The sequence below is a fragment of the Phyllostomus discolor genome, chromosome 5, assembly GCF_004126475.2.
Source record: "Phyllostomus discolor isolate MPI-MPIP mPhyDis1 chromosome 5, mPhyDis1.pri.v3, whole genome shotgun sequence".
In the NCBI taxonomy this organism is placed as follows: domain Eukaryota; kingdom Metazoa; phylum Chordata; class Mammalia; order Chiroptera; family Phyllostomidae; genus Phyllostomus; species Phyllostomus discolor.
In genome coordinates, this window is record NC_040907.2 from 158146289 (window position 1) to 158168626 (window position 22338).

A 22338-nucleotide genomic window follows, 5' to 3' on the forward strand; every position below is an offset into this window, starting at 1 on the left:
AAGGCATTTGAGAATTGGATGTCCAACGGATTTTGAGTTCACCAGAGACAAACAAGCCTCACATCCTGGGAGAAAACCTGTGTCTAGTACATACTTAGTACTCAAATGTGTGCAGCATGTGCCTTGTGTGTGCTGTTTCATGTCATGTGCACCACACCGCTCGTCCACATGACCACCGCCACTGCACAGGGAGGTGCATCCTTAAGCATGCACACCAGTGTCCCTATGGCCGAGATCTGATGGACACTGGCTGCCTCCAGGAGACACACTCTTAACCACATTGTGGCATCACCTAAATCTGGGTAGGATGGAGTTACCTGATGTCCCCTGATTGATCCTGCCCCTGCCCACTGCCACCTAGAGAAACCCCACTGTGTCCTCTCGTTTCCCTACAAAATTTCAGTGCTAAACCAGAAGATCACTAAACAAACAAACAAATAAGACATTGAACTTGTCCAGAGAAAAGTGGAGAGGGTTTCGAAGCAGTTGTCCCTTTGATTGCCAGCTGTAAAGCACACAAGGTGTGGGCTTGCAGCGAAGTCATCAGACTCAGATTCAATCTTTGCATACTTTTTTCCTAGCCAAGGAGCATTTTCTTCCCCACCATCCCTCACTCCCTCTCTTCCTTCCCTTTTTATGATGGGAAAGGAAGGGGCTATGCAGGGAAACAACTTTTTAAAAAGGTCTCCCACACTAAAAGTTCCCTCCAAGTTCCAGAATGTAAGAAATGAAGCTTGCCCTTGGCTTGGCACAGGCACAGAGGCGCTGGGCATGGAGGAGCTCACTCTCCTCTTAGCTGAGAGGCTCTGCAGCCCGGATGCCCTTTGGAGAAGGCAGCAGGACCCCATCCTCACTGGTCTCCAGGAAGGGCCTCTCACCGTGCCAGAATCCCCCCGCTAGCCCGGTTCAATTCCACTTGTCACTGCAGGAACTTGAAAGACAGGACAGCTACACTGCAGAATGCAGATGAGTGACAGCCAGGCTTTGGCAACGCTGGGTGGAGGAAGGCCGAGCTGCTGAGGACAAAAGGAGGGACTGGAAAGGGGCATCTGAATGGTATCCAAACCACGCATTCTTCCATGTGCTCTCCAGCCTTCACAGCCTCCCCGTCATTCTGATCAAAATCTCCAGAGTCGGTTTTGTAGGCTGAGGTGGCCACCTGCCCCTCTGTGCATGCATGTTTGTCTCTTTCCAAATGGGTGTTTCTGCCTTTGCTTTTATTTCACTCATCTAAGTGTTTATAGGTGGGGAAAAGAAGGCATTGCAGTCATGAAATACAATGTATTCATGTTAAGTAGCCTCCTTCTTTTGGGAGATGAGGAAGAGTTCAAGTTCAGTGATAAGGCGAGAGCTCACGTGTCCATGCTTCCTTAAAACTACCCCTCCATCGCTGTAAACTCAAAGAAGTGAGTTCACTCCCTCCCTTCACTCATCTTGCAGACAATGACACATGTTGGAATGTATCCCCCCAATTTGTTTCTCAAAAAAAAAAATACCTGCATTTGTTCCGTGTTTCTCTCTCACAGAGTCTTTGAATAGCGCTTTGTATCTAATAAGCCTGAGTGGGCTGCCCGTGTTCCACACTGAGACAGAGCCACTTGCTGGGAAAAGAAATGAAGTTAGAACCCTGGAATAATGGAGTGAAACTCTCAAAAAACATTTTTTTTTCAAGAAGCACCCCTCCCTGAGCTTAATAAATGTCTTTGAAAAGTTTGTAACAGTAGCCTCCCACGACTCTGCGAAGTTAAATTGGTAGAAAGCACCTCTGTACCCTGAAGTAACTGAGAATTACTTATTCCAGCCTCCACTTACTTCACTCCTAGGTGGGGCACACTGCCTGCACCCTGAGCTTTCCTGAGTCACTCTGAAAGGCCGTGGCTAACCCATGTCCTTTAATCTCAAAGATACCCTGAGCACGTCTACACGCCCTTGACCTTTTTCCCACCCGGTGGTCAAATACAGAATACAGTTGTCTTTCTGTGAGAGGAATAATGAACCCTGTTTTAATGTCAGTCAGAGACAAATGGAAAAATTTCTATCAAAGCTCCCATTGTCCAGCAGAGGGCAGCTGGCTCCAAACACATAACAATATTTTATACTTGCATCACCACCACCAAAAGATGGACTGACTTATTTTGTTTTTATAAAGAAAAAGGAAACCGAGAGGTTCATTGAAAAATGGTATCTTCTCTTAGTACAGCTCACCTCTGTTCAGTGAAGTGTAGTCTTAGGTCTACCTGCGGCAGAATTATGGGGAGATGGGGGGGTGCCTGCTGTTAAAATGCAGATTCTCAGGTCTTCTTCATATGACTCTTACATAGACTGAGGTTTGAGAACTCCAGTACTAATTTAGATACTTCATTACACTAATCTCTGAAAGGCAGGTAAACATATCTTCAAGGATCTTCATACGTATCAGGGAGATCCAAAGATATAAGAACATTCAAGCTACAAAGGCTACCAGGCAGAATTACCCTTATTGTTTGCTTTATGGAGTGGATGCTATTATCTCTCATGTGCCCTCAGGGGAAATAACTGTGGCCCTAGGGAGACTCTGCTGATTAACCAAGAAGCCAGGGAAAATCCCCATGCTGTCACGTCCTTGTGCCCTTGTTACCAGCTACACGACCCGCACCACCCCACTCTGAGCCTTAGTTTTCTCAGCATTGCAGTGGAGTTCATGGTGCTCACACTGCTGATTTCAGAGTTTTGTGTTGTTTTGTTTTTGCATCAACCGTCATCACCAGTACGTTTCTCACACGTGCATCTCACAGCGTCCAGTGCACCACAATCACCGATCCGAGTGAGTGGCAGGAAGCACGCTGTTCTCGTTCTTCTTTCAAAAGTGCGAGTCCGGGACACTTCCCGCAACACTTAGCCCAAGAGGCAAAGAGAGATGACTAGTTCCAGTTCAGACCTAGCTTAAACAATCCCCTTTTACTGCTTCTCTTTACATCTCTCCCTCTCACAGTTTTCATAGTTTCCTTTACGTGTTTGACGTAGAGAAAAGAAACAAACAAGAGGGGAAGTTTATTCACTAGGGCCCACGTGTCCCGTCTTAACAGATAAATGCAATGTCTTTTATTTTTTTATTTTCAGTTTTAGTAGTTTTCTGCTGATGCCACAGAGAAGAGGATCTGCTTCCTAGGAAACTGAGAGGCAGTAAAAACTCCTCCAGAAAAGTGGGTGCCTAGAGACGTGGTGATGGGGCAGTCCAGGGCCAAAGGCAATGACAGAGTCACAGGCATGATCAGAACTCATGAATGAAGGTCAGCAAGGAGAGGAACAGGACCCACCTGGCATGTATATACAACGATGGGAGAGCCACTTCTCAGCTGGCATTCCACCAGGGGCATCATCAGGACCGAGGAATCTACTACTGAGCCGATCGCCGCACCAAACGTTGGCCAGGCTGACCTGTTCACGTCACTGGCCACGGGTGGATGAACAGCCAGATGCATGTCTGACATGCACCCCCTATGGTGGGAATAGCAACCCAGAGTGCCCGCAGCGAATCAACAGGGGGAGCCTGCTAGGCCACCAGGGCAGCTCAGAGTCACGACGGGGACAGGGCCAGTCAGGGGAATGATATGACAGACCTGAAAAGTACCATGAGGGTCATTTTGTCCCTCCTCCTGCTGCAGCAAATCTGTGCTGAGTATTTCTGACAACTCCACTCTCTGAAATATTGAGGAAGAAAAAATATTCCCAAACTTCCTGTGATTTATTCATTCATCCATTCATTCATGTGTTTCACTTATTTTTTTAGTATTTGTTGAGTCCTCACTGGGAGCCAGTACTGAGGCCTGGGGTTAAAATGAAGGTTGTTTTTTTGTTTTTTTTTTAGACCCGCGCTATAGAATCCTGTTCAGATTTGTAGAAGCATCAGGCTTATCCTGCACAGGTATTGAGGCTATTCTCGTGAAGTGACAAGCAGGAGGCTGAGTGATGTTATACAAGCTGACTTAAAATGTGGCATACGGTTTGCCTTTACATTTTCTCGGTGCTTCGCATTTTATCTGAGATGATATAATCCATATTTGAAACATGAATTTTATTAAAGGTTTACAAAGAAACCAGCCCCTGGTCTCCAGAACGCTGGTAAAAACTAACCCTCCCAGATGAGAAAACTGGAGAAATGTTTGAAAAATGGTTAACTATGAAAGAGGGAGCGTGGGCCAGAATACACAGATCTGGGTCCTCTCCCCCTCACAGTGTTTTTGTTAAGATGAAATGATTATATATATATACACACTTTTGTAGGCATTTTGAAAATATATTCTGTGTTAAATATATAAAGTGGTACTCTCTCTTTCATATAAATGAACTTTGGGAGAGAAAGAAAAAGGAAAGGAAGAAGGGAGGGAATTAGGAAAGAAAATGAAAGGAGAAACAAACTAAGTAATTGTAAACAGGTAATATTCCATTTCAACACCATTCTCTCCCACATTATTTCTTTGTTATTCCCCTGAGTTGGGGTTATATGGGAGGGACATAATGAAACATAGGCGAAACTTTATATATAACCAATCAGACCCAAATGGTTTGGGTTCAATAATCTACTGGGTCTTATCATATAAGTGTAACCAGCTCGCCCCGGTTGCTGGCTAATGGAATGGGAGTATGGATCTCCAGGGAGCCAGACAACTTCCCACTCACTGCCTTACACTCCCAGGCTGAACCAAGAGTTGTGGGTGGGGAATGTGAAATGTTGCGGCCCTTGGGAAATTTGAATCCCTCATACAAGTGTTATCTTCAGAAGTCTATAAAATTTCAAACAGTAACGAGGGATAACGGGGAGGATAATGCAACTGCAGGGACCATTTTCTCTGCAGACCCAAGAATGAGCTGCATTCCATCAGCCCTGCTGTTCGCACTAACGGTGCAGGCACAAGGTGGGAGGAAGAGGCTATTTCTACAAGAGGACCGTGCTTCCCATCACACTTTCACTTGCTTAGATCTGGAATTTTAAACTAAACGGGGAAAGGCAAATTTCAAGCCCCATTTCCTTGTAGGAAATCGGGACTTCTGATCTCAATCTGAGTATAGCTGGCTTGTTCCTGGTCCATTGTGCTCACACCGCGGTCATTTCTGCTAAAATCACTGGGTCAGTAGAAGTTGGCTTCAAATTCCATTAAAATGTCAGCATCGTCATACCCCCCGCACAACAGAAGATGACAACAGAAACAATGAGTAACAGAGCTACAGAGGAGATGATACATCTCAATACACTCCTGCGTTCCTTCCCCTAAATTAGCACCCATTAAGGCTACTGGTTTGCCAAAAGAAAAATCGTAATCGTATTATGATGAACATTTGTGATCATAGACAAACTGCTTCCAGCTCTAAATGTCCTGATCTCAAATTCCATTATAAAAAGAAAGTTACGTGTACCTAAAGGCTACCGTGTAGCACTGTGCTAGCAACTCCTATGACTTGGCACACAGAGGGCTGCATGTCTGACTTCCATTGTTTGGGATTTTGGTTCCTATCAGCTTGCTGCCCAGCAGGCCAGCTATGTACAGGGCAGGATGGCCCTGCAATTAGCAACGAATCACCGTCATGTAACTGGAGCGCCCTGCTAATATGTGAATCTGGGATAAACCTGCAGGCAGTGTCCCAAACTCTGCCTAATTATTTTATTTATGTAGTGTCTTCATTTGTGTAGCTACAAAAGGTGATTTAACTGAAAACTGTTGTTAACTTTGGTCGTCTGACCCTTTTTCTTCCGCAGAAAGCGTGCATTTCCATTTGCAAGTCACTTTCTTCTTGTTTTGAAAAGAAAAATAAGAAGACTCGGACAAAGAAGAATGAATCCCACCAGTTTTACTGGGCATTGAGCCAGAATTACAGCAAGCACTGCAGGAATAAAAAGCAATAGATTTTAATTGGTGCCTAGGGGTGAAGGTCAGCTCTCTGGGAACAATGGGCATCTATGGTAGTAATTGACTGGTTCCTTGGTGGGAGTCGGTAAATGTCAGCAGTACACTTCCAAATGGAGTCACAGAGGGCTTGGGCCCCAGAAACAAAGACAGCATTAGCTAGTCAAAAAAATATATGTAAATATGCTGGTGAAATAATGCATTAATAAAACATAAGGGCTGAACATGCACACAAACACACCACATAATGTACATTCAAAAGAAAGCAGACTTTCCAGTATTAGCCAAGTGCCTTCCCAAGACCCAACATCTTTTTCCCGAGCACCAGTCGGCTCTCCTCCTGGACAGGCTCTGGAATTTAAACACTACCATTCTTTGAGTCAAGCCAGCCAGATGGGTGGTTTGGCTCCTGAAGCTACAATCAGCCCAGGATAATTGGGGTTTGCTGAAAGGGAAGGCATCCGTATTTAATAAGTTCTAGCTATTCTATCTTTCAAGAGAGTTTGGGCCACTTTTAGGAAGTAGGGGTGGGGGAAGATGAGCTACTGGTTACAGAAACACCAGAAGCCCCTCCCCTCCTGATCCCCCACAAATGCTTGACTGCTTCTCTTGTCCCCTTGTTTCGCCCCATGCTCCTCACTTCCCCATGATGCCCAATATCTACCCCCCGCCCTGATGCGGGTGCTCTCCTAGCATTCAGTAAGCTTCATGGGACTACATTGTCTAAATCAACAATTAGAATAAACAATCCGCCAAAAGAGCAGTTTTAGGATGCCAAAGAGCAGGACACGTAATATATATTATTGAATTATTAAAATTTCAGGAAATGAAAGGCACAGTACCTGTACCAATGCGCACCCCAAGCTCACTTCTACCTACACACCTCGCCCTTCCGTCTCCCCCTGTCTTTGCAGACAGGGCCCTCTTTTATGCACCCTTGTGTCTCTATCACCTAGCTCTCAGTAGTGTGGCTTCCCCTAAGTGACATTCTTCTGTCATGAACGTCACACCAGGCTGCTTCGTTGGGCAACCTAAGCCCTGCCGTGCTGCGTTCCCGACTATTCCGGCCCCCGGTCCTCTCCAAACCCTGTCATGTCATGAGGATATTGTGTCGGCACCAAACGGCAGTTGTGGAAGGAGTCAAACCGAGCCAAGACCAGTGTCTGACTCACAGCCAGCATTCAAAAAATGTTCATTTCGTTATTATCATTATCTGTTTCAAATTATACCGTCATGTCTTATGGACACAAATCACTTGGCATCATCTGTCTTACACTGCCCTTTAATTGCATCCCTGCAGCAGATAGCAGGAGGTATAAGCGAGACAAGGTTCATGCTTTTTAAAAACTATTCACCAATGTGCTTGCAAAGAACTGGGCACAGACAAGATCTTCAATAAAATGTGTCGATTGAGTTCTTCTTAAAATTCACCCCCAAATCTCATCAATTGTTCTAATTGACCACTAATTACTTAAGATAAATGCTGAATATCTCAAAGCCATAAGGCAAGTTTTAGTTTTATTAATTTAATTTTAATAATGTTACCACTGCTCATTTATTGATTTTATAAGCAGCACAGGAAAAAAAGTTTATAGCAATTGAAAAGAAATTGTGCTATTATGTTGGAATTATAATATAATTAGATAATGGAGACAGGGTTTTTTTAAGTCTAATTAGTCAGTGTGGTCATATAGGAATGGAAATTAGCAAATTTTAAGTCAAAATAGGCACATGATTATTATCTGCAAATCAATCAAAGCTATACCAAGCCCTGTGGTCTGTGAACACTGGTTTCTCACCACACATGCACTGAAAAATAGTTTTCATTTTTTCTCCTGCTCCAGTTGATAAATACCTGCTTCCCTGTGAAGGCTTCCTGGAGTCCCCACAGATAGAGTTCTGTGTGCGTTCCTATTATGACACATACGGCCTGTCCTGAAGCGGGCTGTTTCCCCATCCATCTCCTCCACCCAACTGCACATCCTTAAAAGCGGAGACGCTGTCTTATGTTTCTATACCACTTCCTAATTCTCAATAAAGATCTGCCACAATACACACATTCACTAATTTTGGTTGGTCTGACAAATGATAGCACAAGGCATGACCATCTAATTTGAAACAGATAATAATGATGATAATGAGACTAACATTTTTCGAGTGCTGGCTATATGAGTCCTGTACTGTTCTTGGCTTGCTTTGATTCCTTTCATAACTGCCATCTGATGTTGAAGCAATCCTTGTATTTTATTTTACAGATATGAAAACTATCATGGAGAGGTTAATAACAGACAATCCAACAAATGAACCTGTGTCTAGAGGCTTACAACTGCTTTGTGGCTTAGCTGGCATGTAAAGTGAGGTGGACGGGTTCCAGGGGCCGTGATACTAACCATGACACCAGAACTAACGTCTCTGCCAGGCTGAAACACACAATGACCGCCTTCCAAAGACAAAGTGTAGCTCCACAGGGACTGCAGGTAGGTGCTGAGCTGGTACACCTGACACACGCGGGAAGCTCACATCAACAGGAGAGGGATGGGGGAGAGAGCATTAAAGGACAGGTGTTCATTAATCGCAGGCAGGGGTGATGATACTTGATTCTGGGGAGCTGGGGAGCCCAGGTCTAGGCCTGCCACTCCCCCACACTTGAGTCACAACTGTGCTTTCCTTCCCGGCAAAACTAACCTCGGTCACAGCCATCAACATCTTTCACTCTTTTGAAAGCCCTCAGGAAGGACAGAGAGATAAGGGCCGATTGTGCTCCCTCTGCAAGTCTTAATAAGTTCCTGGTAAATCAGCCTTCCCCTCTCTGCGAGATCTCAGGAGATTCTAAATCTACTGGTGAAAATATTTATGATTTCATTATTTCTTTTTCTTCTACCTGTGTCTTCATCGTGCTCTTTGTATTAGCTTCCTGTCATCACTGTTTTGTTACTTTCCATGCCTTGTAGTATCTCTGCCATCTTCCCTCTTGGCTTAACATCCGTGCCCTTCCTCCCATACATCTCTTTCCTTATCTGTGAGAGGCTGTGTGTTCGGGGTGTTTTATTTTCCCCACTCTTTATGTTTTGGATTCATTGTCCTTTTCTCCTCTACAGGCATGCTCATTTCTTGGTGGCAGACGCTTTCAATCACGGCAATGCTTCGTATTCTAGTCTCCAAACACACACGCACAGCCCCAGGCAGTCGGAGAAGAGATGGCTCTTCCCCATCATCAAACCACCTATCACGCCACAGGCCTTTACACCTAGAAGATCCAAGCCCATCCTGTTGCCTACAAGCGACAGTGTTTTGTTCTACAGAAGTCATTTTAAGTTGTGGACTTGGAGGGATACGGAATAAAAGCACACTGGAGTCAGAGGCCCAGTCCACCAGGAGGAGGGTGCCTCGAGGAACGGCAGGACAAAAGAAGGTTTGGTCAAGAGAAAAGTCAGAGCCCTGGCTGGCGTAGCTCAGTGGATTGAGCACGGACTGCAAACCAAAGTGTCGCAGGTTCAATTCCCAGTCAGGGTACAAGCTTAGGTTGCAGGCCATGACCCCCAGCAACCGCACATTGATGTTTCTCTCTCTCTTTCTCCCTCCATTCCCTCTCTAAAAATAAACAAATAAAATCTTTAAAAAAAACAAAGCTCTTTAAAAAAAAGAGAGAGAAAAGTCGGGCCAGAAAAAAGTATGTACACATGGAAGCAACTTAGCCTCTGAGGCTGCTGGTTCTCTCTTAACTTCTCCAGGGGAGAAAAAAAAAGTAGTTGTATTAAAGATTCATTGACCTTAACTTTGTTTTTCAGGACAGCACCAGGAGAAAGCGTGGGGCAGACCTGATATATTTCAGTGAAACGCCCCCACCCTGGTAAATATGGCAAATTTCCTGGAGTGGCTGGCATCCGTCTCCATCCATCACGGGAGCAGCACGGGCTATTCACCAGAAACAAATGTTCTAGATACAGTATGTCAAACGCCGGATGATGGAAACCTCTGAGAAACCACAGGGAGTGTGCTGGAAGCAAACAGACCAGAATGTTGAAAAGACCTCTGACCATTTTCCACAGCAGAGCATAACTCGGAACCAACCTGAGATAATGCATTTGACCTTCATAAAAGGGTAATGGATGGGCATTTAACGTCAGGCCGGCCAGGCTGCGGAGAATACCGGTTCTCTCAAAGACAGATGATGAGGCAAAAATAAATAAGTAGGTAGGTAATAGATAAGTAAATTTGTAAGCCCGCTCCCCAGAGAAGGTTAAGGCAGGGAGTCTGTCGTGCATACCTGAAGAAGGATCAGCCTCTTCACAGGCTGCCCTTGCTCCTCCAGCACGGCTGCTCCCCGGGCCACAGGGGCAGCCCGCCCCGTCACTCCTCGGTGCTATGAGCAATGTGCAGCTTCTGGCACAGCCAGGCCTCATGAATATTTGGAGACCAACATGAGCGATCTCTATCCCGATTAACTTCATTTGTTACAAAGGAATATATCCAAAGGACAAAGTTTTGTTTATTTTTTTCTCCCACTTGGTGAAGAAATACCACCTGAAGCCAACTAGAAGGCATTATCGAAACTTAAAAAAAGATGTCGATCTGAAGGTTCACCTAACATCTTTGTAATACCTATCTGTTTATCTAGCCACCACCTATACTTTGTAGACATAAATGTGGCTAATAAAATTCTGAATTATAGTATCAACACCGTATAAACTTGATCCTCATACAAACATAACCTAGTTTTTTAAGGTCAGCAATTCATGATTAAAATTTAATGTATTAGGTGTTTATTATATGTGATAGACACAACGTCTTACAAATGAGGAATGACAAATAGGTGATACTAACGATGCAAGAAACTTCTTTCCAATAAGAAAGTATTTAGTATCACTTGAAGTCACATGAAATAGAACAGTAAACTACTAGTTAACTTGATCATTTCTGAGAAACCAGGCATATTGTGAGCTGCTTTTTTTGTTTTTATTTCTTTTAATATAGTGTTAGACACAATACAATTCAGTAAAGGTACCTACTGTGTAACATGCTACGCTGAAATCAAAAAGACTGCTTTTTTATTTGTGAATGTTATCACAGGAGCTTTGGCTCTATAAAATAGCACCAGGTACCCGGGCATTTGAGGTGTCACTCAGTATACAGAGGAGGAACGTTCTGGGTCAGTGTTTTTTCCCAACTGTGTTCTATGGAGCCTAGGAGTTCGGGGTGGGGGGGCCGCTCCCTACCGCTGCCACCACAGGACTCAGAGGGAGCTCGCTGGTGGGCGCGGCTCCTGGCGCTCTGCCCCTATTTCAAACAGAGCACTTTGCACTGATTATTCTGTAACTTGTTTGAAACCCAGGGGCTTGAATGACTGATGGAAAATCACCCAAAGAACAAAATGTAGATGTGGCATGCTTTCTTGGATTTCATGTTACTTTGGAATGCTTGAGAATGGAACAACGCTTAATTAGACTGAAACAGTATAAACAGTACACAGCTGTACCCAGGAAGGATCAAAGGAGGTAATCTCTTCCGTCAGCCACCCTTGCCCAGGTACAGTACAGGGAAGTAGTAAGCATGTATTCACTAAAAATGTCACTTGCGTTGAAGTTTGGAAAATGCCATTACCACTATGTCTCTGGGTTCGTGCATCACACTTCTTTATGAATGAAACACACATTATTTTTAAGAGATTAGAGGCAAAGGCATGATCTTGTGTACCAAGAGACAGATGAAAGAGTTGGGGTGGAATGAGCAAGTGCCGGGTGTCCGCAAGGGAGATGTCACGCGCCCCCTTTGATGTATAATACAACACGCGGGCTCCCCGTGGCCTCAGCAGATAATGTCGAGTGAGTGCTATGCAAAGTCCTGGCTCTTTAAATATTAATCATGTTCTCCTTGGCTGGAAAAGATAAAATTCTACATCACAGCCTAGAAATGACTAAAACCTACAGGGATATATATATATTTTAATATCTTTGTTTATTCATTTGAAAGAACTAATTTTATAATTAGAGAAAATAAATGAGTCAAAGTTGCTTTCACAAGGTACTTTCCTTTTCAAGGCCCAGCCTAGGAGTCCAAAGCCCAGCCTGAGTTCAACTCGAATCCTCGGCTATGGTACCTACTGTATACCAGCACCCTGTGCTTGTTAGTGTCTACACAACCCATGAAGGCACTTAATAGCATCTAGGACTTTGCATTCTAAAGGGCTGGGGGTTAGACAGTCAAAAATAACTATAATCAGAAGAGATGGGAGAGGGGTGTGGGGGAATGGTTGAAGAGGGAGGGGATTGAGAAGAACAAACAGGTGCTCAAAGACCAACCATGGGGATATGAAGGGCAGTACAGGAAAGGGAGTAGCCACAGAACTTATACGAATGACCCATGGACATGATCACTGGTGGGGGGATTGCTTGAGGGAGTGGGGGGTGCTGGGTGGAGGGGGGAAAGGGGAGGAAATTGGGACAACTGTAATAGCATAGTCAATAAAAAGAAACAAGAGAAAAGTGTTACAATAGAAAAGCAGGTGCTTGGAGATAAGAGAGAGTGAGAAAATCTCGTTAGTGGAATTGATGAGATTTTATGGAATAGGTGGCATCTGAGGTCTACTTTAAAGGTCTAATGATCTTAGCATTTCATTCACCAGCTGCATGCAACCTCTCAGGCACGTCAGTCAACGCTCCCGAACTTGGTTTCCATGTCTAGGAAGCGGAAAAGCAGAATCTGAATACACTCAACATCTCTTAGGTTCTGATTCGGTGATTCCAGAATTTTCCCTAAGAGATGCTGGTAGACTCTATCCACCACTTCTTTCTTGCCCCCAAAGGTCACATACATGATACAGACCACCCAAGCACATGACAAGAAGAATTAAGCAGGCCCAGGATATAAAGAGAAGAGGCAAGGGATCAGTAATTAAATGCTAATTTGGAAAGTGCCACATACAGTATGGTAATTAAAACCTAAACATCTGGAGAAAATACAGTGTTTAATGTTGGCATGTACCAAGAGACCCCAAAGAATGATCAATGTGTTCTGGGGACTGGGGTCCTAGTTATAGGATGAAAGTCTTGAAAGGCTCTCTCCGCAGGAAGCAGGAATAATACTAATGAAGTGGTGATAACACAGAAGGAGAAGCAACAGGAGCTGGAGGGGGGCACAGGAGATAGAACAAATATTCCCTAGTTTTGTTTTTTTTTTCCTTTGCTGGAAACACCGTATGCGGAGAATACGAGGGTCTAACAACTAAATGATGGGCTGTTCCACATTTTTAAAGAAAACTCTTTCTTGTTTCTCTCTTCCCATGAAGCCACCTGGGATTTCATATTCTTTAAACCTTGAGGATGTTAACAACGTCTCGTGAAGGGAGAACAGCTAAGGTTGGGTGGGGCGATGGGAAAGGTATTGCTGATAGATACACTCAGAGCGTAAAGAAGTGTTCCTTCCAGGCAGAATATAATTATAAATTCAGTGAGAGTGAGACTGGAATTTCAGCACTGATTTTTTGTTTCTTTGCTACATGTGTGTTGTTCTTCTCATCACCCTCTACAACTCAGCTGTTCGTTTCAGGCATAGTTTGAATTATCTTTTCTCTCAGAAGATTTTATATATATATATATTATATATACACACACACACACACACACACACACACACATCCAATAAACCACTGATGGCACCAACAAGCATTGGGATTTGCCATGAACTGGGGGTGGGGGAGTGCTCTCCCTTGGAGACACGGTGACAGATAGCTAAGCCTGCCTGTCCTCTGCCACTAGGATCCACCCCATCCTTGTTCTTTTGAGCCTGCCTCATGTATCAGAGGCCAGGGGCAGGGTTCCTCCTGAAAGAGAGTACGCAGTGAGCTAGGATAATACCTGGAGGCAGGCTTTCTGTGTCTCTTAGTTAAGATTTTCTATCCTGACCTGTGAACGCATTACAGTTTCACTGCAACAGACCCATCCAAGAAAAGCTGCTGTGATCTACGGCAGACGGCCCATGGGCGATCATCAATTTAACCTGTAAATAAGGGCCTGCTTTGTTCTGGACTCTGATCCCAGTGATGTCCCTGACAAGCTGCCTGCAAAGCCAGGGCATGATGCCCACTGCTGGCGTTGTACTGATTGAGGATCTGCACTGGTCCTCACAAGCAGCTAAAAATAGCAATAAAAACATGAAGGCAAAACAGGTTTCTGGGACTGCGGGACAGTTACCCTGATGCCCGTTTTATTTCATTGGCTCTCACAGATGTGAAAAACAAATAGAAGTATCTGGTACAAAAGATGTTAACTTGTTGGACAGCACCCTCGAGAGCTGCAAGCATTAATGCAACCCTTTCAAGGAGCCTGCCTTTCCACGGGAGGATGCAGAAGTCCTGGGAGGCCTGGAAGGAACTTAAGTGCCTTTGTCCCGCATAATTAACAGAGCCTGATCCTTCTTTGCTGCTTCTCCCCTTTCTCCTCCTTATCCTCCTCCCCCCTCTTTTTTTTAACATAAATTCTCATTGATCGGGGAAATATATTCACACTTTAAAATGTTGCATAGGTATTATCTCTTTGGTCCAACTGGGTCCCTTTGGGGGGAAGACATACATTTTTCATGGTTATAAATTCATGTCATAAGTAGAAAAACTGCACACAAATTCACTGTTATGTCAACTTTATTGATTTTTTGCACCATTGTAAAGAACTTCATCGTCCTCCAATATTTCTTAAATCTAACAACCTCGCAGAGAGTGACCCCAAAGGCCTCCTTTATCTGCAGAGGAAGAGCTCCCTTCTCTGCGGTTCCCCCACAAACACTGATTGAAACAGCTCAGGCCTGACCCTGCTTCTGGCAGGTACCTGTCCCAGAGGAATCTCTTCTCTCTCTGTCATAGGCAACATCTTTTTTTTCTCAAGTCTTGATTTTCGGCAAACTGTCCACAGCCAAATGCCCTCTTTCAGGCTCTCAGATGACTGCAGAGTAAGTGAGCACGCAGCCTGGTGGGCACTGGTGCGGTGACGTGAGTGGGTTCGACGGCAGGGCTCCTTGCTGGATTCTGTCTCCGCTTTCCTTCCTCTCTGAAGAGCTACATCAGGACGTCACAGTCCCACTCTTCAAGTCCCGCTCCTGCAAACAACCTTGGAATCTCTAGGTCATGGCCGATTCTGCTGCTAATGAAAAGGCTGTGCTTGCATGCAATGTTTGACATCTTATGATTTTAAATCATATTCTTCTCTAATGGCATCATTAAAAGAGGCCATCACTAGATTAGAACAATGTTCAGGTCTCTTCCACTAAATGTCTGTTTTGGCCCGTATCACTCTACAAATGGGAAAATGTAAGTGACTCACCCAAAGTTACCTGCGAGGCAGGAGCTCTCTCAAGGCAACTTTCGATTATAAGAACTCATATGGCATTTGTTATGAGGATACAGGACCTCTGAGGATAGAGTTCTGGCTTATTTCCCTTTGTATCCTGCGGTGTCTCTAGCGTGTTGATTGCTAAACAAAATTTACTAAAAATGTGAACTAGAGGAAAAAATCAATAGGGATTACAAAGAATTGATGCAAGGCTAACAAGCATAGCTAAAGTGCGTTGTAAAAATAAAGGATATAGGTTCAGCTCCTCAATTTAGGAGATTTATATACAGCAGATCAAAATTATTTACATGTAATTGTTGATGATGGACCAATAACCAGCCAGTAAGGGGACACTAGGAAAGTTCAGGGTATATTTCTAAACATACAAGGATGACATTACTGAACTGTGCTGTGTAATACTGGTGTAATACAGGGGCCATCAGCCAAATATGTGTACTTATATTTAAATTACTTGAAATTAAATCAAACGTAAAATCCACTTCCTTAGTCATACTTGCCATATTTCATACACTCAGTAGCCCCAAGTGGTTCGTGTCTACAGTACTGGACAGTTTAGAGAAACTTTTCTATTGCTGTAGAAAGTTCTAAGGAACACTGCTGTTTATAGAGGATAATTGGAGGTAATAGTAGTCTATTACCTCCGATAATTATATGAAGAAGGAGGGGGAGGAAGGTGAGAAAAGGAGACTAAAGTGAGGAGAAAACATTGATTAAGCTTAACTACTCTGTATTAAACACTGGAAATGGCTTCATATTTTCATATAATCCTCACAACTTTCCTGCTGAGGTAGGAACTATAATTATCCCCTATTTTAAATTAGGTGACACTGGACTTGGAGAGATTAGGTCAATGACCATAGTTGTACACTTGTTAAATGGTTTAGATGAGTTTATACTCAAGCCATGGGAACAGAATCTATGGGCACCTGATACATTATGCTGCTTCTTCTGAAGAACTGGAAAGGTTTAAAGCCAGGGGGAACCATGACACTTGTGTAAGTGGTTCTCCACCTAGACACACACCGGAAGTATCAGGGGAGCTCGCTCAGGGTCCAGGTGCCTGAGCCCCAGTCCACAGCAACAGCGACCAAAGCTTGCACATTCGGGGACCACCCAGTGCCTTGAATGCAAAGCCAGTGTTGAAAACAACTGTTTAGAGATGTTCTCGTCCACCTTTCACAGTCTGAATAAGAAAATGCAGACCCTACCCAAGGCAGCTAACAGTAACTACTCACAGACCTGAAATGAGAACCCAGATATCAATGCATATTCCTAACAGAATGTGGCTTAGGGCATACTGATCAGCAGCACTTTTCTGTTGCCTGATGAACACTATTATTTCATGTAATTCATGTAATACTTAGAAATTGTGTTGCAGTTTAGAATTTGACAATGCAAGAATTTGACCAAGCAATTCTCCTCCTGAGACAAATAGATCTTTCTTATTTAAATGCAAACATTTTCTTCCTAAGAAAATAACATCTCTCAGAACAGTAATAAGAGTGGTATAATGTACTATGACCACCCACCAAGAAAACGGAATTCTAGTCTCATTTGCACCCATAACTCTGCAATGGGAACAAACCATTTTCTTCTTTTAAACCTTAGTTTTATCATCTGTAAAATCAGGGAGTGGTATTTGCTGATCTACAAGGCTCTTTCTAGCAGAAGCTTCATCCTGGCATTTATATGCAGGTTGAATAAACTTTAGGGATGAAACTTCCAACCTTCTGTAAGACAATGCATTTGTTTCAATTCTAGTTAATCTATTTACTCCATGTCAGGGGAAAACAGAGGACAACACATGAAAATCTCTCCTTTTTTTCTGTTTTGTCAAGGCCCGCTCTGATTCTTGTCACTGATTGGTCATCGGTCTCACAAGAGCGTCAGCAGCATCCATCTAACAAGACTCATTTCCTGCAGTTGCCTTTTGGAAAAGGTAATGATATACCTCTCCTTGCCGTCCCTACAGTCACAGCTGCTGACCTGCAAATTACGATGTGTCAGACATTTTACCACCTTATCATTCATCAGCTCATCTATGCATCTCTTCAAGCTGACCTGTAATGGGTTTTTAGGCGGCTAGAGAGGTTAGCGAACCAAGACAGAAGTCACATCACAAAGAACTCGCCTGCTGAATACACATTTCTTACCTTACGTTTGTTGGTGGGACACACGTAGAGGTAGCTTAAAATTGTTTTCAACCCAACTTTATCATTCAGCTTCTCATAGGTTGTCCCATAATCGGTGGACCTATAATACAAAAGGAGCGTTAATGAGGACAGAAGTATACGTCATTTGGCTGCTTGTCAGGATAATGTATGTTTTACGTAGTCTAACAGCTCTTGGAAGGTTGCTAAATGATTCATGTAGTATATAATGATGCTTAATTATGTACACAGTGGCATCATGTGAGTGGTTAACATTTGCATTTAAATCGAATTGGTAAAAATGAAAACTCCATCTCTCTGCCGCTCCTTAGAGTATGCACATTGCATAAAGGATGTGGTTAATTTGAAAAGATTAAGAGATGAGCACGTCCCTTGAATTGACCAAAGAAATAAAGAGATTTTACTTAGATTTGACATTTCCAAACTGATGCTTCATCTTTGACATAGCGGAAAAGCAGGTTCTCCTGATTTATCTACAAATTGTGTTTTCTTCCATGAGTCATAGGATATATGGTGGGTCAGTCCCTTCAAAGGTCATTCAGTCTTTTCCTATTATCTAGCAGAAAGAAAATGTCTTAATATGTGAAATTTCACATGTTACTGGGCAGGCAGCCTTTTTCAGTGTTAAGCAAGCTGGAGTTGAGAGATACTACTTCTTGATACGGATGGACCCTATCTTTGTGGAGATTCTCTCATCTTTGTCTATCCATTGGCCAATAACATTAATTCAGACTAATAAATAGGCCTTAATCACCTCCTCTGTGAAAGTCCATTACATATTTCAGAATTATAATCTTGTTAGATCATTATTACCATTATGGGCAGTAGAGAATATTATCTGTACTTAGAGAAAGTGGATGAAAGAATGTAAGTGACCCATTCAAAGAAGACAGCTGATAAGTGGCCAGTTAAAATGTGCATTGAGGTGTTCTGCCCCTAAGTCCCGTGTCCCTAATATTATACCACAGCTTTTTTTTTTAATTTAAAGAAAATAAATATAAATGAAAGTTCCTTTCAGCCTTCTTTTTACATATAGGAGATTCCCAATGCAACTCATTCATTCATTGATTCATTGATTCATTGATATTTGTAGAGTTCCTAAAAATGTAATTGGCCCTATGCTAAATGCCAGGATCCAACACATTGTTCCTACTCTCAAGAATCCAACAGTTTTACTTGAGATGCAGGCATATAAAGTTATAATGTGTTAAGGGCAATGCCACAGATAAAAATTAACAAGGCTTAGAAAATAAAATTGGTTTAATTAGAAAAACACAAAATATAACCATTTTAATTCATCTCTACTATTAATGAAAGTTACAAATTCCTACAGGCCAGAAAGAGTAAAGAGAAGATGTTCGTGCCAACAATCTCATCACCATGAACTAAGAACCTACTCCTGACCAGGCACCAGAGTACAAAAGCTGTGTAACATGTGATCCTGGAATTAAGAAATTAGTAATTTATTCTGGCTGGGAATCCAGGGTATTGTTACCCTAAAAAATAAATATATTCTCCCTGGTTGGTGTAGCTCAGTGGATTGAGCATGGGCTATGAACCAAAGAGTCTCCAGTTCAATTCCCAGTCAGGGTACATGCCTGGGTTTCGGGTCAGGTCCCCAGTGGGGCCACGTGAGAGGCAACCACACATTGATGTTTCTCTCTCTCTTTCTCCCTCACTTCCCCTCTCTCTAAAAATAAATAAATAAAATCTTTAAAAATATAAATATATTCTATAAATATTATAGATAATATTGTATTCTCACAATTATATATGGTCATATGCCTATCCATATGTATTACAAATAGTCAATACTTCATAGAATTTAGATGATACTTCAGATCACCAAAGATTGGAATATTATGCAATGATTTTTGGAAAAACCATACATCTTGAAAATGGAAAATGGGTAGGACTTTAGCAAAGGGAAGTGGTAAGAGCACTATAAACTAGAAGGCACCGCCAGTAACCTGCTGTCTTCAGGACCCTTTGAAGAGGAATCCAAAACCCTTCCATAGACCTTATTCATCTTTTCTCTACTTAAACTCATGCTGATGTGAAATTTCCCCCATTCTCCAAGAAATACCTGAGACTCATTTCCTAACTCAGTGCAATCTTGGTGTTTAGCATTTCTTCTCCCATTCTTACCCTGGTGTTACTGGGGCAAGTGAGAAGTTTGAAGGGTAAGTAACGGGGACTTTCTCTTCTTAGTAAGACTTCTTTGTCTCAAACATTTTACTAGTCTTTCTCTAGCTCCTTTTATTAGATACCTTTTTGTATTCATTATTCTGAACAATACTTACATCAAGAACAAATAAACAGATGCAAAATCTACATGGGGGTGGTGATGTGAGAAGGACAAATGTGCAAATATTGTTACATTAATAATTTGGCCTAGTGATAGGGGGAAATCAGTGGGACTACATTGAGGATGAGAAAATGGTTCACTTCTCCTATGGGGTTAACAGGAAAGAAGGCTAGAGAAGCAGGGACCAGTCCCTAGAGAGGTGATGATTAGTTTTTTTATTATATGTATCAGTTTGTCCCCTGAGATATTCAGTGAATATTTTTACACTAAAAAATACTCCACAAGGACAAATAAGGATTATTCTACAAGGATTCTGTATGAACTCATCTTCATTTATGTGTGTGTTTGTTGTGTGTGTTTAACTGAAATCCCAATGTAACAATATGATAATGGAGGAACTAGCTCAGCTTTACATTAGTGACTTTTTTCAGAGAACTTATACTACATTACTGGATGCTTTCCTCTTATTAAAACATCACCAGTCTAGACCCTCTAAAGCACTTGCCATGACTTTTTGTGCCATGTCTTGCCCCTTGATTTTTCAAACCTCAAAAACTAAAAATTTGTTAATTCTCAATTTTGGCAAAGCTACGTGTTTAAACATTATGGTATTGTAATAATCAATAGAGAGTAAGAAAAAATGATGTAATTGCACAAACCCCAAATGGCACAGACTAGCAGTTGCCAAAGGTTGTCTGATACCACCAGAATTAGAGTGTTAACATGTGTCATGGATAAAACTGACAATCAGCTGGGACACATTGGTACAATGGTAAGGAAATGGAAACAATCCAACACTTGCGGAGCAGTTGGAAAATATGTGCTGAACCAAGTTCTCTGAGGAGCACTTGTGCCAACCTCACCGCATGGCCTCTCCTCTGGAGGCCTCCTAGATCTCCTTGCAGTCCAGCAGTCAACAGAGGTCCTCAAGGAACTTGCTCCAACTTTACGAGGAGCCCCTGTTCTGATTGGTCAGTGCCTCAGCCAATCCCAGGAAGGAGACGGTGACCTTGGAGAAGGCACTGCACCCTGGAAGGCAATTCCTAGTGCCCATCTGCAAACCCTCTTCACAGCTAACAGATGCTTCCAGTTACCTCTGCATGGTCAACTGTGGGAACTGCAGTCTCCTAGGGACGTGGGCTCTGAAGGAGCAGAGGAGAGACAGACAGCTGAGCAGCAGGCTGGCTGGCGAGCCAACACACTGGCTGTTAACCATTTTAAGCATCATCCCTAGGGATGGGGGACAGGAATAGTATATTATCCAAGATAAAAAAGAGTTAGGAAATGCTTGATTAAACAAAATTTAATGTTTCCTTACATCAGAACTTATAAATTTTATTACTCTAATAAATACTGTGAACCTCTTAATGGTCATATGTCATACAGCATTTTCCAAATATTTTTGATTATAACATCCATTCTTGAGTGATATGTAATGAGATGAGGGTTCTAAACAACATACTTTGGCAAACATAACACTGAATATTTTTAAAGGAAAAGAATAATTAATGGATCGTGGCTTTCTAAGAAAAGGGAAATAATAAAAATATTTAAAACAAATCAAATTTGTAAATAGAGAGGCCAGCCTATGCTAACCATAAAGTGATTGTTGTTGTTAAGGGAAAAAAATGAGGAAACAATCTTTAAAAATTATGTATCATACAAAGACATAGACATATTTAAGATGCCATATAAGTAGCTTTGAATTTTTAAGACATTCCAAAGCAGGCATTTTTTTTTCAGGTGTTGTTTACAGGTTGGCTTATCTACAGATGAAAAACAGGGCTCCCGTCAGTACCTCCACTGTACTAGAAAAAGCTAAAAGCTTAAAAAATAAGCATTCCAGGAACATAAATATGCAAGTGATTAAATGAGAACTAGAATGTTATTGCCTTTGAGCCTTAATCCCCACTTTACCCTTTTCACAAACATATCTTAAATTGTGACTCTGAGAACAGCTGGAAGCATTTCTTTTATTTATCTACCGCATGCATAGAGTTGCTATTTGCTGCTTTGAGGGGTGGAAGAACCAAGTTGAAGGCATGACACCTGCCTTCCAACAACTTATGATCTCTTTGAGATGGCAATCTCTCCCTCATACTTGAATTGAAGGGATCAATACAAGACAGTACCAGCTTCCACAAAGAAATAAAACACATGATTGATTTCCTCTACTATAATCTTATACCATCCAATGAAATCAATAAGCACAGGACCACTTGTAGATTGCATGAGACCATAAAAAGTGCCAACACAATGGCTAGCATAAAACAATCTACAAATGATAGCTTTGTTATTCGTGTCATCACTCGTTTTGTCTTGATTCTTCTGTATTCTTTGCCTAACGCATACTAAAATCCATAACATGGACCCCCGAGGAATATCTCAACCACTAAAAATGACCGAGATTTAATTGGTAGAAAACAGAAGACACCCGTGGAGATGTTACCATTTTTAATGCAACTGTGTTTAGACTACCGTATTTTAAAGGATGTGTGTTAGTTTTGTGTGGGACTTAAATTAGAGAGGTAAGGGTTAGAACTGAAATTTAGGAGTTAAAGATGTCACACACTATTTCTATAGTAAGTGTGCCAGGATTCCATTGCTTCCATAACAGACTATTATGCTTCAGAAAC

At 42.4% G+C, this 22338-nt stretch overlaps 1 protein-coding gene across 5 annotated transcripts in view; it reads right to left on the reverse strand.

Moving 5' to 3' along the window:
* Window positions 1–22338, reverse strand: part of SORCS1 (sortilin related VPS10 domain containing receptor 1) — a 485789-nt gene that overhangs the window by 208221 nt on the left and 255230 nt on the right. For all 5 annotated transcript variants that reach the window (XM_028513157.2, XM_028513156.2, XM_028513155.2 and 2 more), the window contains exon 3: window positions 17377–17476. In XM_028513157.2, the coding sequence (XP_028368958.1) occupies window positions 17377–17476 (100 nt within the window). The remainder of the gene's footprint in view (window positions 1–17376; window positions 17477–22338) is intronic.